Consider the following 24,360-nt stretch of genomic DNA (forward strand, 5'->3'; position numbering starts at 1 on the left):
GTGAAGGAGTGAGTGAATGAGTGAGTGAGAGAGTGAGTGAGTGAAGGAGTGAGTGAAGGAGTGAGTGAGAGAGTGAGTGAGTGAAGGAGTGAGTGAGTGAGTGAAGGAGTGAGTGAGTGAGTGAAGGAGTGAGTGAGTGAGTGAGTGAAGGAGTGAAGGAGTGAGTGAATGAGTGAGTGAAGGAGTGAGTGAATGAGTGAGTGAGAGAGTAAGTGAGTGAAGGAGTGAGTGAATGAGTGAGTGAGAGAGTGAGTGAGTGAAGGAGTGAGTGAAGGAGTGAGTGAGTGAGTGAGTGAGTGAGTGAGTGAGTGAAGGAGTGAGTGAATGAGTGAGTGAGAGAGTAAGTGAGTGAAGGAGTGAGTGAAGGAGTGAGTGAGAGAGTAAGTGAGTGAAGGAGTGAGTGAGTGAGTGAAGGAGTGAGTGAGTGAGTGAAGGAGTGAGTGAGTGAGTGAGTGAAGGAGTGAAGGAGTGAGTGAATGAGTGAGTGAAGGAGTGAGTGAATGAGTGAGTGAGAGAGTAAGTGAGTGAAGGAGTGAAGGAGTGAGTGAATGAGTGAGTGAGAGAGTGAGTGAGTGAAGGAGTGAGTGAAGGAGTGAGTGAGTGAGTGAGTGAAGGAGTGAGTGAATGAGTGAGTGAGAGAGTAAGTGAGTGAAGGAGTGAGTGAATGAGTGAGTGAGAGAGTGAGTGAGTGAAGGAGTGAGTGAAGGAGTGAGTGAGTGAGTGAGTGAGTGAGTGAAGGAGTGAGTGAATGAGTGAGTGAGAGAGTAAGTGAGTGAAGGAGTGAGTGAAGGAGTGAGTGAGAGAGTAAGTGAGTGAAGGAGTGAGTGAGTGAGTGAAGGAGTGAGTGAGTGAGTGAAGGAGTGAGTGAGAGAGTGAGTGAGTGAAGGAGTGAGTGAAGGAGTGAGTGAGAGAGTAAGTGAGTGAAGGAGTGAGTGAGTGAGTGAATGAGTGAGTGAGAGAGTGAGTGAGTGAAGGAGTGAGTGAAGGAGTGAGTGAGAGAGTAAGTGAGTGAAGGAGTGAGTGAGTGAGTGAAGGAGTGAGTGAGTGAGTGAAGGAGTGAAGGAGTGAAGGAATGAGTGAGTGAAGGAGTGAGTGAGTGAGAGAGTGAGAGAGTGAGTGAAGGAGTGAAGGAGAGAGTGAGTGAGTGAGTGAAGGAGTGAAGGAGAGAGTGAGTGAGTGAGTGAGTGAAGGAGTGAGTGAGTGAGTGAAGGAGTGAGTGAGTGAGTGAAGGAGTGAAGGAGTGAAGGAATGAGTGAGTGAAGGAGTGAGTGAGTGAGAGAGTGAGAGAGTGAGTGAGTGAGTGAGTGAAGGAGTGAAGGAGAGAGTGAGTGAGTGAGTGAAGGAGTGAAGGAGAGAGTGAATGAGTGAGTGAGTGAAGGAGTGAGTGAGTGAGTGAAGGAGTGAGTGAGTGAGTGAAGGAGTGAGTGAGTGAGTGAGTGAGTGAAGGAGTGAAGGAATGAGTGAGTGAAGGAGTGAGTGAGAGAGTGAATGTGTAAATAAATGAATGAATGAGTATTAACATTGTGTTTTTACCGTCTGCTGTCTCTGTGCTGATGTCTGGAAAACACCAACACAATTCACTTTATGATCACACATGAGCACATGAAAAACACATGACACGTGACACATGAAGGTGAGCTGGTGAAGAGGTGAACATGTGAACATGTGAACATATCAGTGGTTGAACATGTGAACATGTGAACATGTCATCATCATGCTCCTACCTGAAGGTCCTCCTCCTACATACTGAGCTTCATCTAAAAACAAAGGAGACTCGTGTTAAACATCTGGAGAATCGTCTCAAACACACCTGGCTGATAATGGGGGTGGGAAACCGCTCTCTGATTGGTTGATTGCAGCCAAAACACCCCCATGATTAATGAAGTGCCTGAGAACAAACATTTGACGCATTCATGAAGTTGACCAGTAGATGTCAGAGTATCACAGGTAACCTCAGGTAAAGTCTTCACTCCAGAAGCTGAAGACATGTGATCATGTCTTTGGTCTGTATTTATCTGTGACACCACGTGTGTGTGTGTGTGTGTGTGTGTGTGTGTGTGTGTGTGTGTGTGTGTGTGTGTGTGTGTCTTTTCCAATGTAAACGTAGTGTTATGGATGTAGCCTAAAGCTGAGAGGAGCTGCTGATTCAGCAGAGAATTATTTGTTAATCACCATCACAGAACATTAAACTCTGTTTTCACACGTCATATTGTATTCATATTATTCGTGTTATTAAAATATACTCGACAGATTCCTTGCAGAGTTCAGCAGAGTTTTCAGGGTCTTACCGGGCTGATCAGGAGAGATGGCGTTCATACTCTCTGAAAAAACAACAACAACAACAGTTTTTTTTACAGTCAGAACTGAAGGTGATGCTGCTGCTGTTTGGATCTGTTTATGAACTGTCTCTGTAAACTGATCATGTGATGATATATTAAAGTAAACACTTAATGTACAAGTTAAACATTTGAATAGGCTGAAGGTGTATTGTTGATTGATTTCATTCTTTCAGGAAGAAAATCTTTAGGTAGTTTTTGTATATCAGACATTTGATTTGATTGTGGGGTTCCTCAGGGCAATATTCTAGGTCCGGATTTATTTTCTGTCTGGCTGCATGAAATATGTATAAAAATGAAGCATTACCTATCATTTTAATGCAAATATGCAGAAGATATACAATTGTGTATGTCTGTATAATTCATCATATTATCCTATTTATAATGAATGATAATCGACATTTGGAAAATTTCAAAAATGGATTGAAAAAAACATCTTTTAGGTCAGAGATTAAAAACAAGGGAGCCAGACATAGTTAGAGATGTGGAAGTGATTTTTATCCTCACCAAAGTTTTTTTTCTAAATTTCTCTTTAAGAATCAAAGAACATTTTGAAGTCACGATGAAACTGAAATGTTGATTTATGTCCAATTCTGATTAAAATGAATATTCAGAAATGAATCAGTCAGACTCACGTGTGGGAGCTTCATCAGATGTAGAATCTTTGTCTAACGGGGGAGACAGAAACAGGTGAGAGGACAGACGGGTTCAATATATCAGCCAATCAGTGATCAGAGACACGCGTGTGCTTCACCTGTTGACGTGGCGTGTATTCCAACATCTGTAAACACAAAACAGTCACATTACCTGTCAATCAAACTGGGATTTATTGAGGTGAATGGATATTGATCAGATGAATTTAAATCGAACCGTTGGAGTCGAGGTCTCCATCCACCAGCAGGACGAACAGAGAGAACCCAAGGACAACGTTCCTGCAACAGAAACACATGTGGTGTATATAATATATATATATAATATATAACAGAGAATGTATATAAAGACCATCAGTGACTGTATATACAGACGGACGACACATCTCCACATTCTCCTGTTATATAAAATATCTCCATCTTGCTGGTTTGACGTCATTTACAGTCTGAGTCCGTACAGTCGTGATCGTGGAGCCGTGGTATCGAGGTCCCGCCCTCACACGCACTCGACCAATCCTGAGTCTCAGCCGTCAAACCAAACTGATCAGAAACACTTGAACAAACATCAGTGAGACGAGAACGACCGGAAACGACAGAAACATCTTTGACAAACATTTATTTAATTGTTTTTATTTGTTTGGTTCATGTCCCACCTGCTAACATGGAGGAGGTTTATGGCCTACACTGCAGCCAGCCACCAGGGGGCGATAGAGATGGTTTGGCTTCACTTAAGGGAGCCATCATGTCGGCCATCTTTATTAACAGCCTGTGATATTTACACACGCTAACACAGTGAACACATGAAACTGACCCACAGAGAGAAGACGTACCTTATGAACATGATGCTGTGCAGTCAGACAGGTCCCGGGTCAGTGCGACAGGCAGGTGATGGTCAGACAGGTAGAGGTCAGACAGGTAGAGGTCAGACAGGTGATGGTCAGACAGGTCCCGGGTCAGTGCGACAGGCAGGTGATGGTCAGACAGGTAGAGGTCAGACAGGTGAAGGTCAGACAGGTGATGGTCAGACAGGTGAAGGTCAGACAGGTGATGGTCAGACAGGTGATGGTCAGACAGGTGATGGTCAGACAGGTGAAGGTCAGACAGGTGATGGTCAGACAGGTGATGGTCAGACAGGTGATGGTCAGACAGGTGATGGTCAGACAGGTGAAGGTCAGACAGGTGATGGTCAGACAGGTGATGGTCAGACAGGTGATGGTCAGACAGGTGAGTGGTTCAGTTCTTCAGGAATCTTCTGGTTCTGAGCTTCAGAGCGTCAGCGGTGGTTTATATATCTGCCTAAATGTCACCGCCACAGAGGACGGACCACAGAGAGGCTGTTCACTGTGTGTGTGTGTGTGTGTGTGTGTGTGTGTGTGTGTGTGTGTGTGTGTGTGTGTGTGTGTGTGTGTGTGTGTGTGTGTGTGTGTGTCTCTATCCTTTTGTCGTCACTTTGTGTTTGTTGGATATTTTAAGAACAAAACACTCAAATATAATAATAATTATATTGTATAAATAAAGTATCATTATATTAATAATCTTCACTAACAGAAATAATTGTACACAGGTGTGTTCAGTGTAAAACTCAGGTTGTGTAAACGGGTCTTAACGTCGGTTCAGGGAATCCCCCTCCAACAATCAGTGATTCATTAGCAGCAGGTCGAGTTTCAGCAGAATCAGATCCACCCGATAGAACCTGGAGAACAATCAGAGCAGAACAATGACGCTGATCTGGAACCTGAACCTCAGCTGATCCACTACACACCAGCAGGAAAACACACTCACACGGTTTGACTCCGGGAGTCAGTGACTTGCTGGGTCTGTTACTGTGGCAGCTTCCAATCACAAACAAGTCACCTTACAGAATTCACAAAGTGTCCTTATGGTTAAAGGTCCAGTGTGTACGATTCAGGTGAAAGGTTCTATTGGCAGACATTTTATACAAAATAATCCTTGTGCTGTTTTCACTTGTTTCCTCTAAATTGTACAAATTGTTGTTTGGGCCCTTATATTTACATATTTTATATTTATATACTTCATATTTACATACTTTATATTTACATACTTTATATTTACATACCTAATATTTACATACATTATTTTTACATACTATATATTTAAACACTGTGTGTGTTTGTGTGTGCACTGTTGCAATAAAAGCAGGTGGAATGGTTTCTATCCCTGGAGATCCACACACACACACAGTGATAATGTGGGGGGCAGTAGGGGCGTATTGGGGGGGGTCGTGTGGTATTTGAGTATCAAAGCCTCTTCTGTCTGAAAACGTCTTTCTGTGTAAACGGAGTCGGTTGAATGCTGAAGAAGCTTTTTCAGGCAGCGCTGCTTCATTCAGCCGACGCTTTGAAACACGGTAAGGTCAGATTTACATGTTTATAGAGCTTCCATCCATTAATCAGTCCATCCCTCCTTTCATCCCTCCATCCTTCTGTCTCCACGTCCCACAGGAGGAAGAATGGACCTGGAACAGAGGACGACTGTAAAATAACGTCTCTTAACACAATGTTGGCTAAAAAACTAATTTTAAATATTTACTGTGAGCGTAGGTCACAGGAAGTGCATAAAGGACATACAGGAAGTAAAGACATTAGCTGTGACCCAAATCAGGAAGCTGCTTTTCAAAGACAGATTCCGTCACAGTGGTGTGACTAGTCCGTCCCTTTTCAAAGGTTCCTTTCAAAGACAAATGAGTCCTTCCATCCCAGAGCAACGAAGGCTGCAACCGATCCAAGCTAACCAACTAGCTATGCGGGTGGCTGAGACCGTGCAAAGTAGCTAACGGTGCGACGTAATGACTCTGTTGACCTGACCTCAGCCTTCGCAGTCTACATGGTCTACGAATGAGGCCCCTGAACTTGGACCCAACTAGTTTTTGAGGTCAGACCATGGACTTCACAAACAAGCTGTCGCCCAATACAGGGGCCGAATCATTCAGAGGCTGCATTTGAGGACCGACATCACAACTATAGGATTTCTCATGTAGAAGGCTCCTTCAACCACTGCTGAGAAATGTGTCCTCAAGGACCTGATGGGGGATCCTCCTCATGCCTATCCCAGGATTCATGTGTGCTGTTGACAAACTTAATGAGCTTGCTGTGCGCGCCGCCAACCTAAAGTTAGCTGACGACGCAATGTGTCAACTGACAAGTAGAGTGGAACAGGGACAAGTGTCGGACTTTAGAGCCCAATAAACTGCGCTGTTGCTCTTGTTGTGACTCAGCTGACTGCGAGGTCAAAGGCCAAACATCTCCCTGGTCGAGCTCGGTGTTTTTTTAACCTGATGTGTCACGTGACCAGACAGGATGATCTTACAAGGAACGTAGCGTCTGAGGTTTTTTCTTTTCATTAAAGTGAAGATATCACACTGGTGTTTTTTCTGGATTCCTGTGAGGTGAACTCTAAGTTTAGACTGCTAGGGTTCGGCTGGACGGTGGCGAGCCTGAGCGTCGGCCAGCACAGTCATAAGTCTCATCTCTCAGATCTCCATCAGCAGGATGAATTACAGACATACCAGACAGGATCATTGTATGAAACTGATCCAGGATCAGCTGATATGAAACTAAAGCGCACACTGCGTCTGTCTGCATCAATTCATCTTGGTTTCAAAACACCAACATGAACCCGAAGCCTCACATGGTGACGCCGAGAGTCAGTGTGAAGGAGAACTCCAGTTAACAGGTGCAGGTAGATCCTCCACACACTGATGCTGCCTTCTCCTTAGATGCTCAGCTGGGTTTTACTATACGATTCATTTAAAAAACCAAGAACAATCCAGATGAGACAGAAACTGTGTCTCAGTTCAGGTGCTGCATCCTTCTGGAGAAACACTTAAAGACTGATGGTGACACAGCAGCGAGACACAGCTTTCTCATTTCCATCGCCTCAAACACGGCTGAGAAATGCGTCCTTCTATTCCCCAGGAACAAAGGAGCCAATGGGTGGATCCCTCTCAGGCCGACCTCTCCCAGAATACATTGTGCACCAGTGACAAAGTTAGCTAGCTTAGGTCATGTTCAACCCTTCCTCCAAGTTTTGTGGAAATCTGCTTAGAAGAACAGAGAAAACTTGGTAGAGTTCATAACTCAACCAAAGGCCACACTGACCCATAAATTCAGTCAAGCTGCAACAAATCACACCAATTAGAGACCGTCTGGTCTACAGAGAATTTCCGTGATTGGCGTCACCAGCTCGTCCCGCCCTTATTGTTGTTGCCTAGCAACAGATCTGAAGTTGGAGATGAAGAGAATGTTTTAATGGCCCCTGGTTTCTTGCCATGTGTACCGCTAGCTGTTCGGTTGAGTTGAAGCCTCATATTCATCACACCTCTCATTGCATTGAGCGATGAGTCGTGGGATCGGTTGGGATAGCTAGCTAGCTATGTGGGCGGCTGAGCTGTAGAAAATGTCGCAGCTCAAAGTAACTACTGATGAAACTAGGGTAGTGCGGACATATTGAGTCCTTCAAAGGATTTTTTCTGCGGTCAACGTTTAAACCATAGACTGTGAATAAAGATGGACGACATGACAGCTCCCAAAAGTGAAGCCAAATAAGCCCTATCGCCCCCTGTTGGCTGGCTGTAGTCCTCCATACTAGCAGATGGGACATGGATCAAAGTAAAAAATCAAAGTACACGTTAATTGAATGTTTGTCAAAGATAGTTTCTTTCATTTTAGGTAGTTTTTATCTCACTGATGTTTGTTCACGTGTTTATGTTTCTATCCTGGATATTTTGGCTTCATTTCTGGATAGTGGGAGGAAGTGGAGACATGTTTTCTATCTTTATTTACAGTTTGTATTGGGAACAGTGACTAGTCCTTTAATTCACTCTCCAGTTACAAAGGTAAAGAAGAAACCTTTAATCAGTTTCTGAGTTAAACTTTCTCTGTGGGATTTTATTTGAATACAATTTATTAATATTCACAGGACTCTAATGAACACACATTATCTTCAAAATAACACATTTGCAAACTTGATCTTAATTAAGTTTCTTTATATGTTTTGCACGTGTCGTCAGACGTCAGTGCTGCGTTTACTGTCATCAGGTGTGAGACAGGACTGATGATTGACATGTGTCAGTGAAAACATCAGAATCCAGTGTGAGCAGCTGCAGGTTTTAATGTTCGTATTAACCATGTTCATAAAACAGCTGCTAAGATAGGCTAAGCTAGTTAGCATTTGCAGGGTTTTAGCTTTGTTTTCAGAGCAGCTGCTGAGGAGAAATAGTGAAAATACTAAATGACTGTTATAATCAATATTTTTCATTTCCAGTTATCTGATGTGTCCAGTTAAATATGTGTGAGTTCATCTCTAATACAAAGTCATAATAATTTGTCTATGAGGCATCTTTAAGAACTTTGTTTTCATAGTTATAACTCAGGTTAGATTCCATCTGCAGTTTCTCTATTTCGTGTTTGAGGTTTTTTTATGAATTCATTTCTCAGCCTGTTGTTTATTTACAGGAAAATCTTTTAAATCTGAATAAACTTTATGAAACAAACAGAGAAACAGTCAAACATCAGTGTCACTGGTTCCTCTTCATCATCTGCCACACTTTCTGATGATATTTTATGTTTTTACTGACAGATTCACAGCGCCACCTGTTGGTCCGTTACTGTCAAGACACTGTTAAAACAATAACTTGTTAAAAAAAAACACTGTCAGATCATTTGTGATTATTTCATTTATTGCTGTGTTTCAAGTTAATAACTGAACTGAAAATATCTTAACACGTCTCCGATCATTTATTTGTGGTGGTCAGTGTGGGCCACCACAAATAAATGCATTTATATGTGAGAAGAATTAAATAATAATAATTTAAGAAATAACTGTATGAAAAGAAAAAACAACAACCAACATGTCCGTTAGGATGTTTAAATAATAATAATAAAAAGTCAACATGTGTTTATGATGTTTGTTGGTGTTAAAATCAAACAGAAAATATGAAATGACAATTTTATGGAGATGGTGATACAGCAGATATGATAGAATCTGATAAACTGTCAGAGTTGTGTATTGTGAATATGTGTGTGAATGTTTTTTTGTTAATTCTGTGCCAATCAAGGAATATAGTAATCTGGTTTATCTGAGTCTCTTGTGTTCAATGTTAAATCCAACAATCATCAAAACATGTTTGGGACACACACAGCACATACAACACAGTCAGGGGACAAGCTCGCAAAACGTTCACCGTTCATTCCACAAAGAAACACATTCAGGGTTTCAAACCTTTGAAGTGTTCTTTTATATAAACTTAAGTTTTCCATACAACTTGTATGGAAAGCTCTGTAACTATTTAGGCCCCAAAAGGGATTTTTATTTCCCCTTTGGGGCTTTTTCAGGCCTCGACGCTCAAATTCTCACCAAAGTTTGCAGGAAATTCAAAACCCTAAAAAGTATTTGAATTCTGGAGTAATTTGAAATGGGCGTGGCAAAATGGCTCAACAGCGCCATCTAAGGAAAAGCCCCTCAGTTAGCTTTCACCGATCTTCACAAAAATCGGGACACCTGGGTATCATGACCAGACGCACAAAAAAGTCTAGAGGTGCATTGTGAAAAACACAACAGGAAGCCCGCCATTTTGGATTTAGTGGCCATTTTCCACATTTTCCACATTTTTACTTTGACGAACTTGTCCCAGGGCTTTCATCAGATCAACTTCAAATGGAGATGAGCGTCATCACAACAAGACGGAGATAAAAACTACCTCGAATGACGTGTTTTCATCACACGGTGTGACCGTGGTGTGGCCTCAAAGTTTGATTACACGCCATCAAAACACGAGGTTGTGTATCTCGGACATACAAGGTCCAATCGAGTCCAAACTAGACATGACGTACGCAGGAAGTGAAGTGTTATCCTTCCTGCAGTGCGCAAAACGCATGCAACGCGGAGCCGTGCGCCCGGTCGCAGATCGCACTCTCCCACGACAGCAACAGGTCCCGGGTTGCGTGTGCTCGGGCCCGTTCAGTGCTCGGGCCCGTTCAGTGCTACAACGTAGCCCTAGTTTTGCTTTGAAATAGATTCACAGAGTTTTCTGAATTTAAATCGAGTTTTTAGAGCTTAGGATTATTTGTGTGTATTGTTTGATTTAATTCTAAAAGACCATAAAGGATGAATGATAGTTACTTTATTTGGCTGATGAGATATTTAGATATTTATGACTTAGTGAGTAAGTTAATTACATCGTGTTGCTTTGTTCCAGTTGGAGAGGGAGAGAAAACTGAGTTGGGGTTTGTCATTTCCGATGCGTCAGCGGCGCGGACATGTGACGTAGATCAACCGGAAGCTGTTCAGAGCGCGTGCGCCGGTTCTGCACCGTGAGTCCATTGTTGTTGTTTTGTGTTTTCGTGAAAACTCGACCGGTACCGGATTCTTTCCCCGTTTGTCTCCGGTCACGTGACAGGTTCACCTGCGACACGAGGCACTGGTGACTTCCGGTTCGTCCCAGACCGAAAACCCACGTTTTATTTGACTCCAGGAGCTGTTAGCATGCTAGCTGCTAACGTTAGCCGTAGAAACGCAGTAAAAACAGTCGTTTTCCTTCAGCTCCTGAGAACTGAGCAGAAGTATTCACAGTCTGTACTTCATACTTCAACACGTTTAAAATACTCCACTGCAAGGAAAAGTCCTGCATCCAGAACATTTGTTGTCTCATCAGCAAAATGTTCCTCAAGTAAATGTGCTGCAGAACAAGTTTTACTAAGTTTTTGTATTAATTTTTACTGCTGCGTTAATGTGAATGTTGTGATTGAGCTCATGTGAAATACTTTATATGTTATTGTGTAGTTTAATCTTCACGCTAACAGCGAGCTCCACCAATCAGAGCCGTCGCTGCTACAGCTGAGGATTGTGGGTAGTGTAGTTCTCCTTGACATCCTGAATGAAACACGTTTTTGTTTAAACACAGTTAATGTCATACAAACTTGTGACTTGTGAGAACAAAACATCGTTTCACTATCTCGTCGCTTGTGGTGCTTTTACCACGGATGGTTCAAATATTCTGGTTGATAATCAAAGTTTTTACTTCCTGAACCAAACTGTTGATCTGTATTGTATCATCTCCCCAGACACGCCTCTTTCTAGTAGAGTTAGTGTTTGTGATATTTTATTTGAATGGAGAACATAACTCAGTAGAGCTCCTCCACAAAGGTCCAGCAGTCAACAACCACATTCACTACATCCTGAGGTTTATTTGGATCTGCACCACATTTCACACACTCTTAAAAAGTCTCTGAACATCTCAAATTTGTTTCATCAAGATCCCGGAATTATTCTCTGAGGAATCAAAGAAAATGTTAAAAGAATTCTGGATCCAGATCCGCCTTGTGGAGCCTGAGCTGTTGAGACGACAGCGACATTAAAGTTTGTCGAATCTGTGGAAACAGACTCTCTGATGACATCATCAGCACAAGATGGCAGCGTTTTGAGATAATTTAGCTTCACGTTTGTACCGTGTGAGGAGGCGGAGACGCAGCGTCCATCTTTATTTACTGTCTGTGTTTCTTTGTTTTCAGAGAACGATGGATCTTCAGACGACAGAAACTGTGAAGGGGGGAGGAGAAGGAGAGGAAAGAGGGAGGAAGAGGAGACCTGAGGAAGAGGAGGACAAAGAGGAGACCTCATCCAACAGGAAGCAGGTAGTTCACTGACCGATTATCCCTCTTTGATCTGTTATCGATGGAAGGTGTTGATGTGTGGCGTTGGTCCGTCAGGTGGCCGATCACAGTGTGAAGGTGGCCAGTCACTACAACCGGCTACAGGAAGTGGGTCTGGCTGCGAGAAGTCAAAGCAGAATCTTCTTCATGAGGAACTTCAACAACTGGCTGAAGAGCGTCCTGATCGGTAACTGATCAATAAGCAATAATCTGTTAGATATGATGAGTCATTTCATCACTGTGACTCATCAGAGAGCCGCAGATGTGTTCAGGTGTCAGAGGAGGAAATCATTGATTTTAGTTCTTATTGATTATGGATATATTAAAGTGCTGTTTGTTTGACTGACAGGTGAGATCCTGGAGCAGGTGCGGGGGGCGGGGTCTCGGCAGGTGTCTGTGTTGGATCTGGGCTGTGGGAAAGGAGGAGACCTTCTGAAGTGGAGGAGAGGAGGAATCAATCACCTGGTCTGTGCAGGTAATCAATTATTATTGATTAACATCAGTAAGGTCCCCTGATCAGATGTTGTCAGGTGCATCTTCACCTGTTCCTCCGCCGTTTGTGAGGTTATTACTGTGACATCACAAACAGGAAGTTACCTGGGTCATTGGATTTATCTCTCAAATGTGCAACTTGCACCCTGACTGTAAAACAATACTGTCTGTCACCAGTAGATGGTGCACTAGGTTCTCGATTCTCTTATCCAAATTTCATTTGAAGTTATTAGAGATCTTTGATCTTTTCTTTTGTTGGATCCATTCAATGAATTTGAAAATGTATTCCTTGTTTTGAAAGGTCAATTCACAGAATTTAATTCTCCAAGAATGTTAGAGATTTTATATTTAGTGGTAATTTTCTAAGAAGGATAAAGTTTTGCCACTAGACGCCGCGGAGGTCTGATCCTCTCCGTCCGTCACAAGGTTTTCTGTCCATCATCTAGATCCTGAATTCAAATCACATTCCAGTAAATCGTTAGTCGATTTACAGCTTTGATTAGAATAAACACTTTGTAGCATAACTGAAGGTCAATGAATTGATGGATTATTGTCAGTAATGGTCGAGTATCTGAGGAGACATTATATATCAAGCAGTCCTGTTGTGATCATAGTTCACGATCAGGATCCACCATCAGCTGCCACCTCGATCGTGGTCCACCACCACTATCAGATGCCAACACGATACAGGATCCACCTTTATGATCACGATCTCTGATTCGCGATCCACCATCATAATCCACGATGTGGCCGCAGCCGCGGCCTTGGATCTGCGGACGATAAGGTCCAAGACAAAACCTGGACCGGCTCTAACTTTAAGCTTTATCGTAAAGGAAGGTTTGAATCTTCAACGTACAGATGGAGTCTGCCTCCACAACTGAAGCTGAGATGATTCCACAGGAGAGGAGCTTGATGCTGAAGCTCTGGCTCCTCCTCTGCTTTAGAGACTTTAGGGACAGCAGCCTGAATTCTGGGAGCTCAGGGCTCTAGTGGTGATAAGGTACTATCAGCTCTTTATGGTTTGATGCTGCCATATTATTAATGTAGGTGAGGAGGAGGGTTTTAAATTCTAAATGTAACAGGAAGTCAGTGTAGTGAAGCTAACACAGGAGACATGTGGTCTCTGGTCCTGGTTCTCTTCAGGACACGTGCTGCAGCGTTTAGGACAAGCTGCAGAGTCTTTAACGACTTCCTGCTGGAGCCTGAGAATAAGGAATTACAATAATCACGTCTGGATGGAACAAAGGCGTGGACTCGTTCTTCTGCGTCTTTTTGAGACATGATGTTTGAGATGTTACACCAGTGGAAGAAGGCGGTCCTAGAAATTAGTTTTAAGTGAGAATCAAAGGACAAATCGGGATCAAAGATCACTCCCAAGTTCCTGAGTGTTGAAAAGCAGAAGGATTCAAAAATTAATCATCAATAAAATGTTTTTATTTTCAGATATAGCTGGAGTGTCTGTGGAGCAATGTCAGAGTCGTTATGAAGACATGAAGAGGAAAAGTCACGTTAACGAGAAAATCTTCAGCGCTCAGTTCATCACTGCCGACTGTTCCAAGGTAGAACCACAACACATAGATCAGTTTATCTGTGAACCGAGGTGGAATTAGAGCACGTAGATCTCTTTACTTACATACTTGTAGAGATGTTGGTGTAACTCCTGTGACGTGTGTGTGCAGGAGGTTCTGTCAGAGAAGCTCGACGACCCGAAGCTGATGTTTGACATCTGCAGCTGTCAGTTTGTGTATCATTACTCGTTTGAGAGCGAAGAGAAGGCGAACGTGATGCTGAGAAACGCCTGCGAGCGTCTGAAACCTGGTGGTTACTTCATCGGAACGACGCCAGATGCCTTCGAACTTGTGTAAGAACAAGAATGTTGTATATCTGAACTACGTTTGTCGTGCTGCAGCTTCACTGGAGATCGTCAGAAAACACACGAAGATTTTGAACATCGGTGTCTCTCCTCTTGTCCTTTGCAGTAAACGTTTGGAGGCGTCGGACTCCCTGTCGTTTGGTAACGAGGTGTTTAAAGTCTCGTTTCAGTCCAAAGGTTCGTACCCTATGTTCGGCTGTCAGTATCACTTCAGCCTCGAGGGCGTGGTCGACGTTCCAGAGTTCCTCGTCTACTTTCCTCTTTTGGAACAGTAAGATCATATAATGAATGCAGAATTTGTTTTATTGCGTCCTGTTTGCGTGGCAACATTTCTGTGTGAATAATGACCATCAAGAATCAATGGTTAGAACTCTGCAGTCACTCTAATGTAGAAACTCAGCTTTTCCTCTTCTCTCTGTGTCAGCATGGCCAAACGCTACAACATGCGTCTGGTGCTGAAGCAAAGGTTCTCTGAGTTTTCTGAGGAGAAGGTGAAGAAGGAACATCACCGCAGCCTCATGATGAAAATGATGGCGCTGGAGGTAAAGTGATCAATTATCAATCCCAAACACTGGCCGAGTGAGGAAGCTGGAAACAAGTCTGCCTTCAGGGAAGTTTTTCAAATTTTGACCACTTGGACTCAAAGATGAATTGATTAGATTTTAGTGGTCAAAGGTCACAGTGACCTCATGAGTCTGATAGTTGGAGGTAAACAATGGCGGGTCGATAATTCTGGGTTCCTTCATTTTAAACCAGTTCTCTGTCGCTGGAGCATCAGTCAGTTTCTTGTCAGTGATAAAATCTGTGTTGTTTTACTTTCAGCCGTTTCCCTGTGAGGACGGAGGTCGACAGGCTACAGACATCAAAGGAGAGTACTGCCATGCTAAAGAGCACTGCGGCAGCGCTGGAGTCAAACTACCACTGGTGAGAGAGCTGGTTCTGACGGGGTCAGTGTCGAATGAGGCTGACGAACGAGACAAAAAATCAGACGACAAAGTGAAATAAAGCAGCAGCTGTGTTTAGTTTCTGTGTGATGTGAAGATATTAATGTTTTATAAGCAGACATCTTAAACAAAGACACGTATCTGATGAAACTGACTCCAGCTCAGTGTCTGACACAGTTTGTGTTTTGTGCAGGGAACTCTGAGCAGATCTGAGTGGGAAGCAACCAGTAAGTTTCTCCTTTAACTTCACTGTTGACTTGTTTTTAAAAAAATGTTTGACCTGCAAATGAACCTGGTTCATTCGATTGTGTTTCAGCAGAAAATACTTTTAGATTTGTAAGAATGATTAAATGTTCTCATCGTACCTGTTAACCTGAAGTGGTATTTGAAGTTCCATAAATAACGATGGACGATGCTTCTCGACTTCCTCTCAGATTCGAACGCTGCCATCTTGCGCTTTTGATGTCATGTGCAGTCAGACGCAAGGTTTATAAGCTATACTGCAGCCAGCCACCAGGGGGTGATCCAGATGATTGGCTTCACTTTTGGGAGCCATCATGTCGTCCATCTTTATTCATGGTCTCTAGTTTTCACCAAGTCCAACGCTCTTTAACATGTTAAAAAAAGTGAAACACAATTTCGGGATCCACTCCAGAATGGACTTGGTTCTTATGTGGGTCATGACGCACCTCTCTGCAAAATTGTGTAAATCAGTTGTGTAGTTTTTTAGTAATCCTGCCGACAGTCAGACGACAAACCTTGGTGGAGGTAATAATCCCGTGAAACGTTGATGTGTCCTCTGCTTCCTGTGCAGGTATCTACCTGGTGTTCGTCTTCCAGAAGATGTCCTGACGATGAAAACGTGAACTCACCTGCTGCTCGCCAGCTCAGCTGTTGTCCATGTTGTGTGTTTTCTTTTTGATAAAGTATGAACTGTTTGGGTTTGTTGAAATGAATAAGAATAAACTTTAAAGTCAGAAGAATGTTGTTTGTGCAGTGACCATGATTTGAACGTCACCATCACTACGACACAGTTTACTGTCGTCACGTGTTCAGCTTCAGTAACAAGTTCCACAAAGTGTTGTTTTCTTCAAAATATTGTGTTTGTGTAACTGGTTTAAAATCACCAATGGTGATTGGAGTTGAGAAAACTCCCCCATGACCCAGAGGTTCTGCTTCTGATGCTGTGGTCATGTGACGTAGAACATGTATCTTATCAATTTTATAAATATATATTTATATATATGTATATATACAGTCTCCTCTTACAAAAATATTTCAGCGTTTGTTCCTACATGTTCTCCAACAGTAAAACCGTAAAAAAATACAATATATATATAATCTACATAAACATACGTTACCGGAATTACTTCAGATTAAGTCGAATAAACATCACTGAATCAAGTAATTCCGAGAAAAATAAAAGGAAACTGATTAAAAAAATTTTTTTTTGATGATACATAAATAAAGTTCCTTGTGGTCCTTTGATTAAAAGTCCAGGTCCTTTAACATTTTCCTTTTGGATCCGGATAAAAGTCAAATATTACTATAGAAATGAATGAAATCCATCTGAACGCTCAGCAGGTTCATCTCTGCAGTGCACTGCTCACATCTCTGACACAAACATCTGGATGAGTGGGATTCACATGTGTGCGCCAGGTGGCGCTGTAGAGACTCAAAGAGGTCTGTGGTTCATAACTCACAAAAACAAAACTGACACTAGTGATCGTGTGGCAGATAATTCATCTCTTAACAAAAAATAATAAACAGTAGAACTTCATGTCTTTGTGTTTCCATGTTTGTCGACACATATGAGACTTTATTGGTTTGAATTTTAAAATGTTTCTAATGAAATCAAATTCAGGCTGAATAAAAATCCTTGAAGAGTCAGTGTCTAATACGATCGATCACCACGACAACATTATTGATAGAATATAAAATGATCCGGATGTCACATGCAGCTGACAGGTGTGACCTTTGACCTGAGATCAGGAGGGGGCTGCGACTCATTAGGCATAAATATGAATAAAGCTCTAAAGAAACAAAATGAACCAAAGCAAAAGTATGTTTACTAAAGAGGCGGAGTCAGGAAGAAGATTCAAGATGAGACGAGGACACGTGAAAACAGGGCAGAAGAGGTTTGTCCTTAATTCACCACATGTGTAAATATATGAATCTTGTATATGAATATTAATATGAATAATATTTCCATTTGTTGTCCTTCACGGCGCTTAGAGCACCTCCGTCGTCATGGTTACATTAATGAGGTTGAGGAACACAGAAAACGAGGAGCTGTTCTTCTTTAGAACCCACTGTACGTAAATGACCCCCGGTGAAAACCTCCGGCCCCGAAGTGCAATTACATGATGAGGATCACGTTTGGTTTCCATTGCACAAATCCTCTGCGCCCTAACGAGGACAGACAATCATCAAGGCATTCCAATCAGGTGATGATCAACAGCCACCTATGAATTAGTGAGAAATGTAATGAGTGTTTGATTAGAGCAGACAAAAGATGGTGCGCACACAGCACAGGGTGGACGCACATGCCTTTACCTACAGCTGACACCGCCCACATTCTTTCAGGAACACGCCGACCTGACCTTTAAGGCGCCCCACGCCCCGATGCAGCGTCAGGGAGCGGCTACTGTACCTCAGCATGTCGCCCACATCTTTTACTCTGTGCCAACGAAAAGTGGTTGAGTTTTCAGCCTGACCGTTCACTTTCACGTGGCTTCTCATCCCGTGTGTCTCTGGAGTGGATTCGTTAATAAACACAAAGTGGTTCCTAAAGGTTCCTAAAAGAGGTTGAACAAACAGGCAGGGGCGTGTCAGGGGACTCAACACACTTAGCTACCAAGTAAAGTTTACGTGTCAGCCACCATCACACACATTTAAAGTCTAACTTCCACACTAAGTTTCATCTGTAGTGTTTTTCCCTGGAACTTCATAAACATGCCTTTAGAGCACAGGGCTGGGAGGCGGGGCTACGACAGGCCAACCCTGCCCACCCACACACAACACCAATTAGCTCGCTAAAGCTAAGTTATCAAGGTTATCCAGCTACGAGCGACGACTCCAGCACGTACACACTTGTGGAAGCTTCCTGAAGTTATCACAGGGTCAAAGTTCAATGAAAGGAGTTGGTCAGCTCAGCAGCGCAACAGTAAAATAAGACGAAGGTAGAAAGAGCTTATTACAAAAAAAGTCAAATACAATGTAATACAAAAATAAATACATTCAAAGGTGCAGTGTCTCTTTAATTCTCATTTATGTCAATTTCAAACGGTGTAATTGTCGCTGCTCATTCTTCCATGTGATCTTTACGTTGGCATGATTGTTAAACAATACATCCAATAGAGGGCAGAAGAGAGTCAAGAGGTGGAGCTGGTGATGATAATGTTCCTCTTAAGAAAGTCGCAAAAGCAGCAGTGTCGTAAATGACTGATCATGTGAATTCTTCCATGATTCTTGATGGTTTCACTGGAAACAAGGGCAATGTTGTCTGGAGCAGCTTCAGTTTAATAAGAGAAAGTTACAGCTCATCCAGTTCTTTATGTCCTTGAAACATTTAGTTAATTAATGACAAGTATAACTGGGTGTCATTTACCGAGTGTGTCCTGATAATGTTTCCTAGTGGAAGCTTATATAATGAGAATAAAATTGGGCCGAGCACAGAGCCCTGTGGAACACCGTGGTTAACTCTGGTGCGCACGGATGACTCATCATTAATTTAGACGAATTGGAAACGATCTGAAAAATAAGATTTAAACCAGTTGAGGGCGGTTCCTTTAATGCTAATGAACTGTTCTAGTCTCTGTAATAAAATGTGATGGTCAATAGTGTTGAATGCTGCACTGAGATCTAACAGGACGAGGACAGACACAAACATCTGGAGCTACTAGAAGCTCATTGGTGACTTTAACCAGGACTGTCTCCGTGCTGTGATTGGCTCTAAACCCCGACTGAAAGTCTTCACATTACTTTCCTGGAGAAACTCTCACAGCTGATTGGCTACAACCTTCTCAGGAGTTTAGACAGGAAGGGGAGGTTGGATATCGGTCTGTAGTTGAAAACCTCCGGGTCCAGGGTGGATGTTTGAGGAGGGGTTTGATTACAGCTAGTTTAAAGGACTGTGGTACATCCTGATGATAATGACAGATTGATTGTGTTCAGTAACAAACTGTCAATTAGGGGCAGAACTTCTTTAAGTACTTTTGTAGGAATGGGATCTAAGATACTGTACAAGTTGTATCTTTATTTTAAATCTATTTATTTAATTTAATATATTGTTTGATCTTATCTTATCTAAATCCACATGTGTGAATCGTGCAATGCTTCAACGAACGATTCTAAAAGAAGACGTGGTTGAACTTTGTTTCCGTACAGCTTCGACATATAAACATCACGTGTTCATCAGGTACGAACCATGTGACCAAGATGGTCCAGTAGTCAGCTGATTCGGCAGCAGCTGTCACACCTACTCATATTACTGTGGTTATGTAAGACACGTTTCATCCAAACAACTTATAGAAAAAGACCATCAGTGACTGTATATAAAGAGGATCAGTGACTGTATATAAAGAGGATCAGTGACTGTATATAAAGAGCATCAGTGACTGTATATAAAGAGGATCAGTGACTGTATATAAAGAGGATCAGTGACTGTATATAAAGACCATCAGTGACTGTATATAAAGATGATCAGTGACTGTATATAAAGACGATCAGTGACTGTATATAAAGACCATCAGTGACTGTATATAAAGATGATCAGTGACTGTATATAAAGATGATCAGTGACTGTATATAAAGACCATCAGTGACTGTATATAAAGACCATCAGTGACTGTATATAAAGATGATCAGTGACTGTATATAAAGACCATCAGTGACTGTATATAAAGATGATCAGTGACTGTATATAAAGACCATCAGTGACTGTATATAAAGACCATCAGTGACTGTATATAAAGATGATCAGTGACTGTATATAAAGATGATCAGTGACTGTATATAAAGACGATCAGTGACTGTATATAAAGAGGATCAGTGACTGTATATAAAGATGATCAGTGACTGTATATAAAGACGATCAGTGACTGTATATAAAGACCATCAGTGACTGTATATAAAGAGGATCAGTGACTGTATATAAAGAGGATCAGTGACTGTATATAAAGAGGATCAGTGACTGTATATAAAGACCATCAGTGACTGTATATAAAGATGATCAGTGACTGTATATAAAGACGATCAGTGACTGTATATAAAGACCATCAGTGACTGTATATAAAGATGATCAGTGACTGTATATAAAGACCATCAGTGACTGTATATAAAGACCATCAGTGACTGTATATAAAGATGATCAGTGACTGTATATAAAGACCATCAGTGACTGTATATAAAGACCATCAGTGACTGTATATAAAGATGATCAGTGACTGTATATAAAGATGATCAGTGACTGTATATAAAGACGATCAGTGACTGTATATAAAGAGGATCAGTGACTGTATATAAAGATGATCAGTGACTGTATATAAAGACGATCAGTGACTGTATATAAAGACCATCAGTGACTGTATATAAAGAGGATCAGTGACTGTATATAAAGATGATCAGTGACTGTATATAAAGACGATCAGTGACTGTATATAAAGACCATCAGTGACTGTATATAAAGATGATCAGTGACTGTATATAAAGATGATCAGTGACTGTATATAAAGACCATCAGTGACTGTATATAAAGATGATCAGTGACTGTATATAAAGAGGATCAGTGACTGTATATAAAGAGGATCACTGACTGTATATAAAGAGGATCACTGACTGTATATAAAGAGGATCAGTGACTGTATATAAAGACCATCAGTGACTGTATATAAAGATGATCAGTGACTGTATATAAAGAGGATCACTGACTGTATATAAAGAGGATCACTGACTGTATATAAAGAGGATCAGTGACTGTATATAAAGACCATCAGTGACTGTATATAAAGATGATCAGTGACTGTATATAAAGATGATCAGTGACTGTATATAAAGACCATCAGTGACTGTATATAAAGATGATCAGTGACTGTATATAAAGATGATCACTGACTGTATATAAAGAGGATCACTGACTGTATATAAAGATGATCAGTGACTGTATATAAAGACCATCAGTGACTGTATATAAAGATGATCAGTGACTGTATATAAAGACCATCAGTGACTGTATATAAAGAGGATCAGTGACTGTATATAAAGATGATCACTGACTGTATATAAAGAGGATCACTGACTGTATATAAAGAGGATCAGTGACTGTATATAAAGAGGATCAGTGACTGTATATAAAGAGGATCAGTGACTGTATATAAAGAGGATCACTGACTGTATATAAAGAGGATCAGTGACTGTATATAAAGACGATCAGTGACTGTATATAAAGACCATCAGTGACTGTATATAAAGATGATCAGTGACTGTATATAAAGATGATCAGTGACTGTATATAAAGATGATCAGTGACTGTATATAAAGATGATCAGTGACTGTATATAAAGAGGATCACTGACTGTATATAAAGATGATCAGTGACTGTATATAAAGACCATCAGTGACTGTATATAAAGATGATCAGTGACTGTATATAAAGATGATCAGTGACTGTATATAAAGAGGATCACTGACTGTATATAAAGAGGAACAGTGACTGTATATAAAGAGGATCAGTGACTGTATATAAAGATGATCAGTGACTGTATATAAAGAGGATCACTGACTGTATATAAAGAGGATCAGTGACTGTATATAAAGACGATCAGTGACTGTATATAAAGACCATCAGTGACTGTATATAAAGATGATCAGTGACTGTATATAAAGATGATCAGTGACTGTATATAAAGAGGATCAGTGACTGTATATAAAGAGGATCACTGACTGTATATAAAGACCATCAGTGACTGTATATAAAGATGATCAGTGACTGTATATAAAGATGATCAGTGACTGTATATAAAGAGGATCAGTGACTGTATATAAAGAGGATCACTGACTGTATATAAAGACCATCAGTGACTGTATATAAAGATGATCAGTGACTGTATATAAAGATGATCAGTGACTGTATATAAAGACCATCAGTGACTGTATATAAAGAGGATCAGTGACTGTATATAAAGATGATCAGTGACTGTATATAAAGACCATCAGTGACTGTATATAAAGAGGATCAGTGACTGTATATAAAGATGATCAGTGACTGTATATAAAGATGATCAGTGACTGTATATAAAGAGGATCAGTGACTGTATATAAAGATGATCAGTGACTGTATATAAAGAGGATCAGTGACTGTATATAAAGATGATCAGTGACTGTATATAAAGAGGATCAGTGACTGTATATAAAGAGGATCAGTGACTGTATATAAAGAGGATCAGTGACTGTATATAAAGATGATCAGTGACTGTATATAAAGAGGATCAGTGACTGTATATAAAGGTAAACAGCTGGTGTAATGAAACAACAGTCAAATGTCTCCATTCTGCTCGTGTGATGTCATCAAGTGTCCACAAGCTCCAACATTCACATCCAGTTTGAACTCTGACCCACGAGTCAATAGATCTGAGTCCTGAGTCCTGAGACTCCAGACGTGTTTGTGGACTCAACACTTCACCTACATCTGTTTGCTATCTGGGATAAATATAGAGGATCTTTTTTAATGTGTTGATATATATGAAGTTAAAACGATTATTCATGGATTTGATCAAAGAACAGTCCTATTATTTAGTTGTGTCTCAGTTTCTTGTGCAGACTTCACGCTCAGTCTCTGTATCTGAATGAAACACTGACTGTGGCCTGAGTTGTTTTACAGTGAAGTTTTCACAGTGGACCTGCTGCTCAGCACGATCCAGCTGGAGACCTGGGACACGTTGTCCCTGTGGGGTTAAATCCCTGAGAGTGAACCAGCTGTGGAGCCTGTTGTTGGCAGGTTCCCTCGTCACGCCTCATGTCACAGGTGTCACTCTGATTATTTAATTATACAACGCTTTCTGCTCATGTTGTACGGAGACGCCCTGAACAAAAACTTTAACTATGAGGTGGAGACACTTCATGTGGCATCAAGAGAAAGAGACAAACATACAAACTGTCCCTTCACATGTGGGACAAAGACACCTCTCACTTTATTAATTCTCTTTTAAGATAGAGATAAAGGACAGACAGGGGGCAGGTAGAGGACAGACAGGGGGCAGGTAGACGACAGACAGGGGGCAGGTAGAGGACAGACAGGGGGCAGGTAGACGACAGACAGGGGGCAGGTAGAGGACAGACAGGGGGCAGGTAGACGACAGACAGGGGGCAGGTAGAGGACAGACGGGCAGATAGAGGACAGACAGGGGGCAGGCAGAGGACAGACAGGGGGCAGGTAGACGACAGACAGGGGGCAGGTAGAGGACAGACAGGGGGCAGGCAGAGGACAGACAGGGGGCAGGTAGACAACAGACAGGGGGCAGGTAGAGGACAGACAGGGGGCAGATAGAGGACAGACAGGGGGCAGGTAGAGGACAGACAGGGGGCAGGTAGACGACAGACAGGGGGCAGATAGAGGACAGACAGGGGGCAGGTAGAGGACAGACAGGGGGCAGGTAGAGGACAGACAGGGGGCAGGTAGACGACAGACAGGGGGCAGGTAGAGGACAGACAGGGGGCAGGTAGAGGACAGACAGGGGACAGGTAGAGGACAGACAGGGGACAGGTAGAGGACAGACAGAGGGAAGGTAGAGGACAGACAGGGGGCAGGTAGAGGACAGACAGGGGGCAGGTAGAGGACAGACAGGGGCAGGTAGAGGACAGACAGGGGGCAGGTAGAGGACAGACAGGGGGCAGGTAGAGGACAGACAGGGGGCAGGCAGAGGACAGACAGGGGGCAGGTAGAGGACAGACAGGGGGCAGATAGAGGAGAGACAGGGGAGCAGATAGAGGACAGACAGGGGAGCAGATAGAGGACAGACAGGGGGCAGATAGAGGACAGACAGGGGACAGGTAGAGGACAGACAGGGGGCAGATAGAGGACAGACAGGGGGCAGATAGAGGACAGACAGGGGGAAGGTAGAGGACAGACAGGGGGCAGGTAGAGGACAGACAGGGGGAGGTAGAGGACAGACAGGGGGCAGATAGAGGACAGACAGGGGGCAGGTAGAGGACAGACAGGGGGCAGATAGAGGACAGACAGGGGGCAGATAGAGGACAGACAGGGGGCAGATAGAGGACAGACAGGGGGCAGATAGAGGACAGACAGGGGGCAGGTAGAGGAGAGGAGACACACACACAAATACACAAACACAGACACACAGGCAGACACCCACACACACACACACACACACACACACA

General features: G+C 42.3%; 1 protein-coding gene and 1 long non-coding RNA gene across 3 annotated transcripts; one reads left to right on the forward strand and one right to left on the reverse strand.

Moving 5' to 3' along the window:
- Positions 1-1,724: 1,724 nt before the first annotated feature.
- Positions 1,725-3,903, reverse strand: LOC117770831. The gene is made up of 6 exons (XR_004615448.1): positions 3,817-3,903; positions 3,207-3,268; positions 3,091-3,117; positions 2,972-3,004; positions 2,289-2,321; positions 1,725-1,757 (listed from the first exon to the last, which is right to left on the reverse strand). It is a non-coding gene; the product is annotated as an uncharacterized LOC117770831 (long non-coding RNA).
- Positions 3,904-10,227: 6,324 nt separating this feature from the next.
- On the forward strand, positions 10,228-15,938 carry rnmt (RNA (guanine-7-) methyltransferase). 2 transcript variants are annotated; one of them, XM_034600585.1, is made up of 11 exons: positions 10,228-10,317; positions 11,515-11,637; positions 11,713-11,842; positions 12,005-12,130; positions 13,591-13,706; positions 13,827-14,008; positions 14,127-14,291; positions 14,445-14,562; positions 14,843-14,944; positions 15,158-15,191; positions 15,779-15,938. In XM_034600585.1, exons 2-11 carry the CDS (start codon positions 11,521-11,523, stop codon positions 15,814-15,816), a joined length of 1,128 nt encoding a protein of 375 aa, XP_034456476.1. In that variant the 5' UTR covers positions 10,228-10,317; positions 11,515-11,520; the 3' UTR covers positions 15,817-15,938. The 2 variants fall into 2 exon arrangements, with proteins under 2 accessions (XP_034456476.1, XP_034456478.1); XM_034600587.1 differs by having other exon boundaries at positions 10,293-10,575.
- The last annotated feature ends 8,422 nt before the right edge of the window (positions 15,939-24,360 follow it).

This window comes from Hippoglossus hippoglossus, chromosome 11 (assembly GCF_009819705.1).
Source record: "Hippoglossus hippoglossus isolate fHipHip1 chromosome 11, fHipHip1.pri, whole genome shotgun sequence".
In the NCBI taxonomy this organism is placed as follows: Eukaryota; Metazoa; Chordata; class Actinopteri; order Pleuronectiformes; family Pleuronectidae; genus Hippoglossus; species Hippoglossus hippoglossus.

What these genes read in the sequence shown, in the direction of transcription:
- rnmt (XM_034600585.1), top strand. Translation starts at nt 11,521, where the DNA reads ATGGATCTTCAGACGACAGAAACTGTGAAGGGGGGAGGAGAAGGAGAG. An exon ending in CAATCACCTGGTCTGTGCAG is followed by an intron (nt 12,131 to 13,590) that starts GTAATCAATTAT and finishes TTTTATTTTCAG; the next exon opens with ATATAGCTGGAGTGTCTGTG. An exon ending in TACTTTCCTCTTTTGGAACA is followed by an intron (nt 14,292 to 14,444) that starts GTAAGATCATAT and finishes TCTCTGTGTCAG; the next exon opens with CATGGCCAAACGCTACAACA.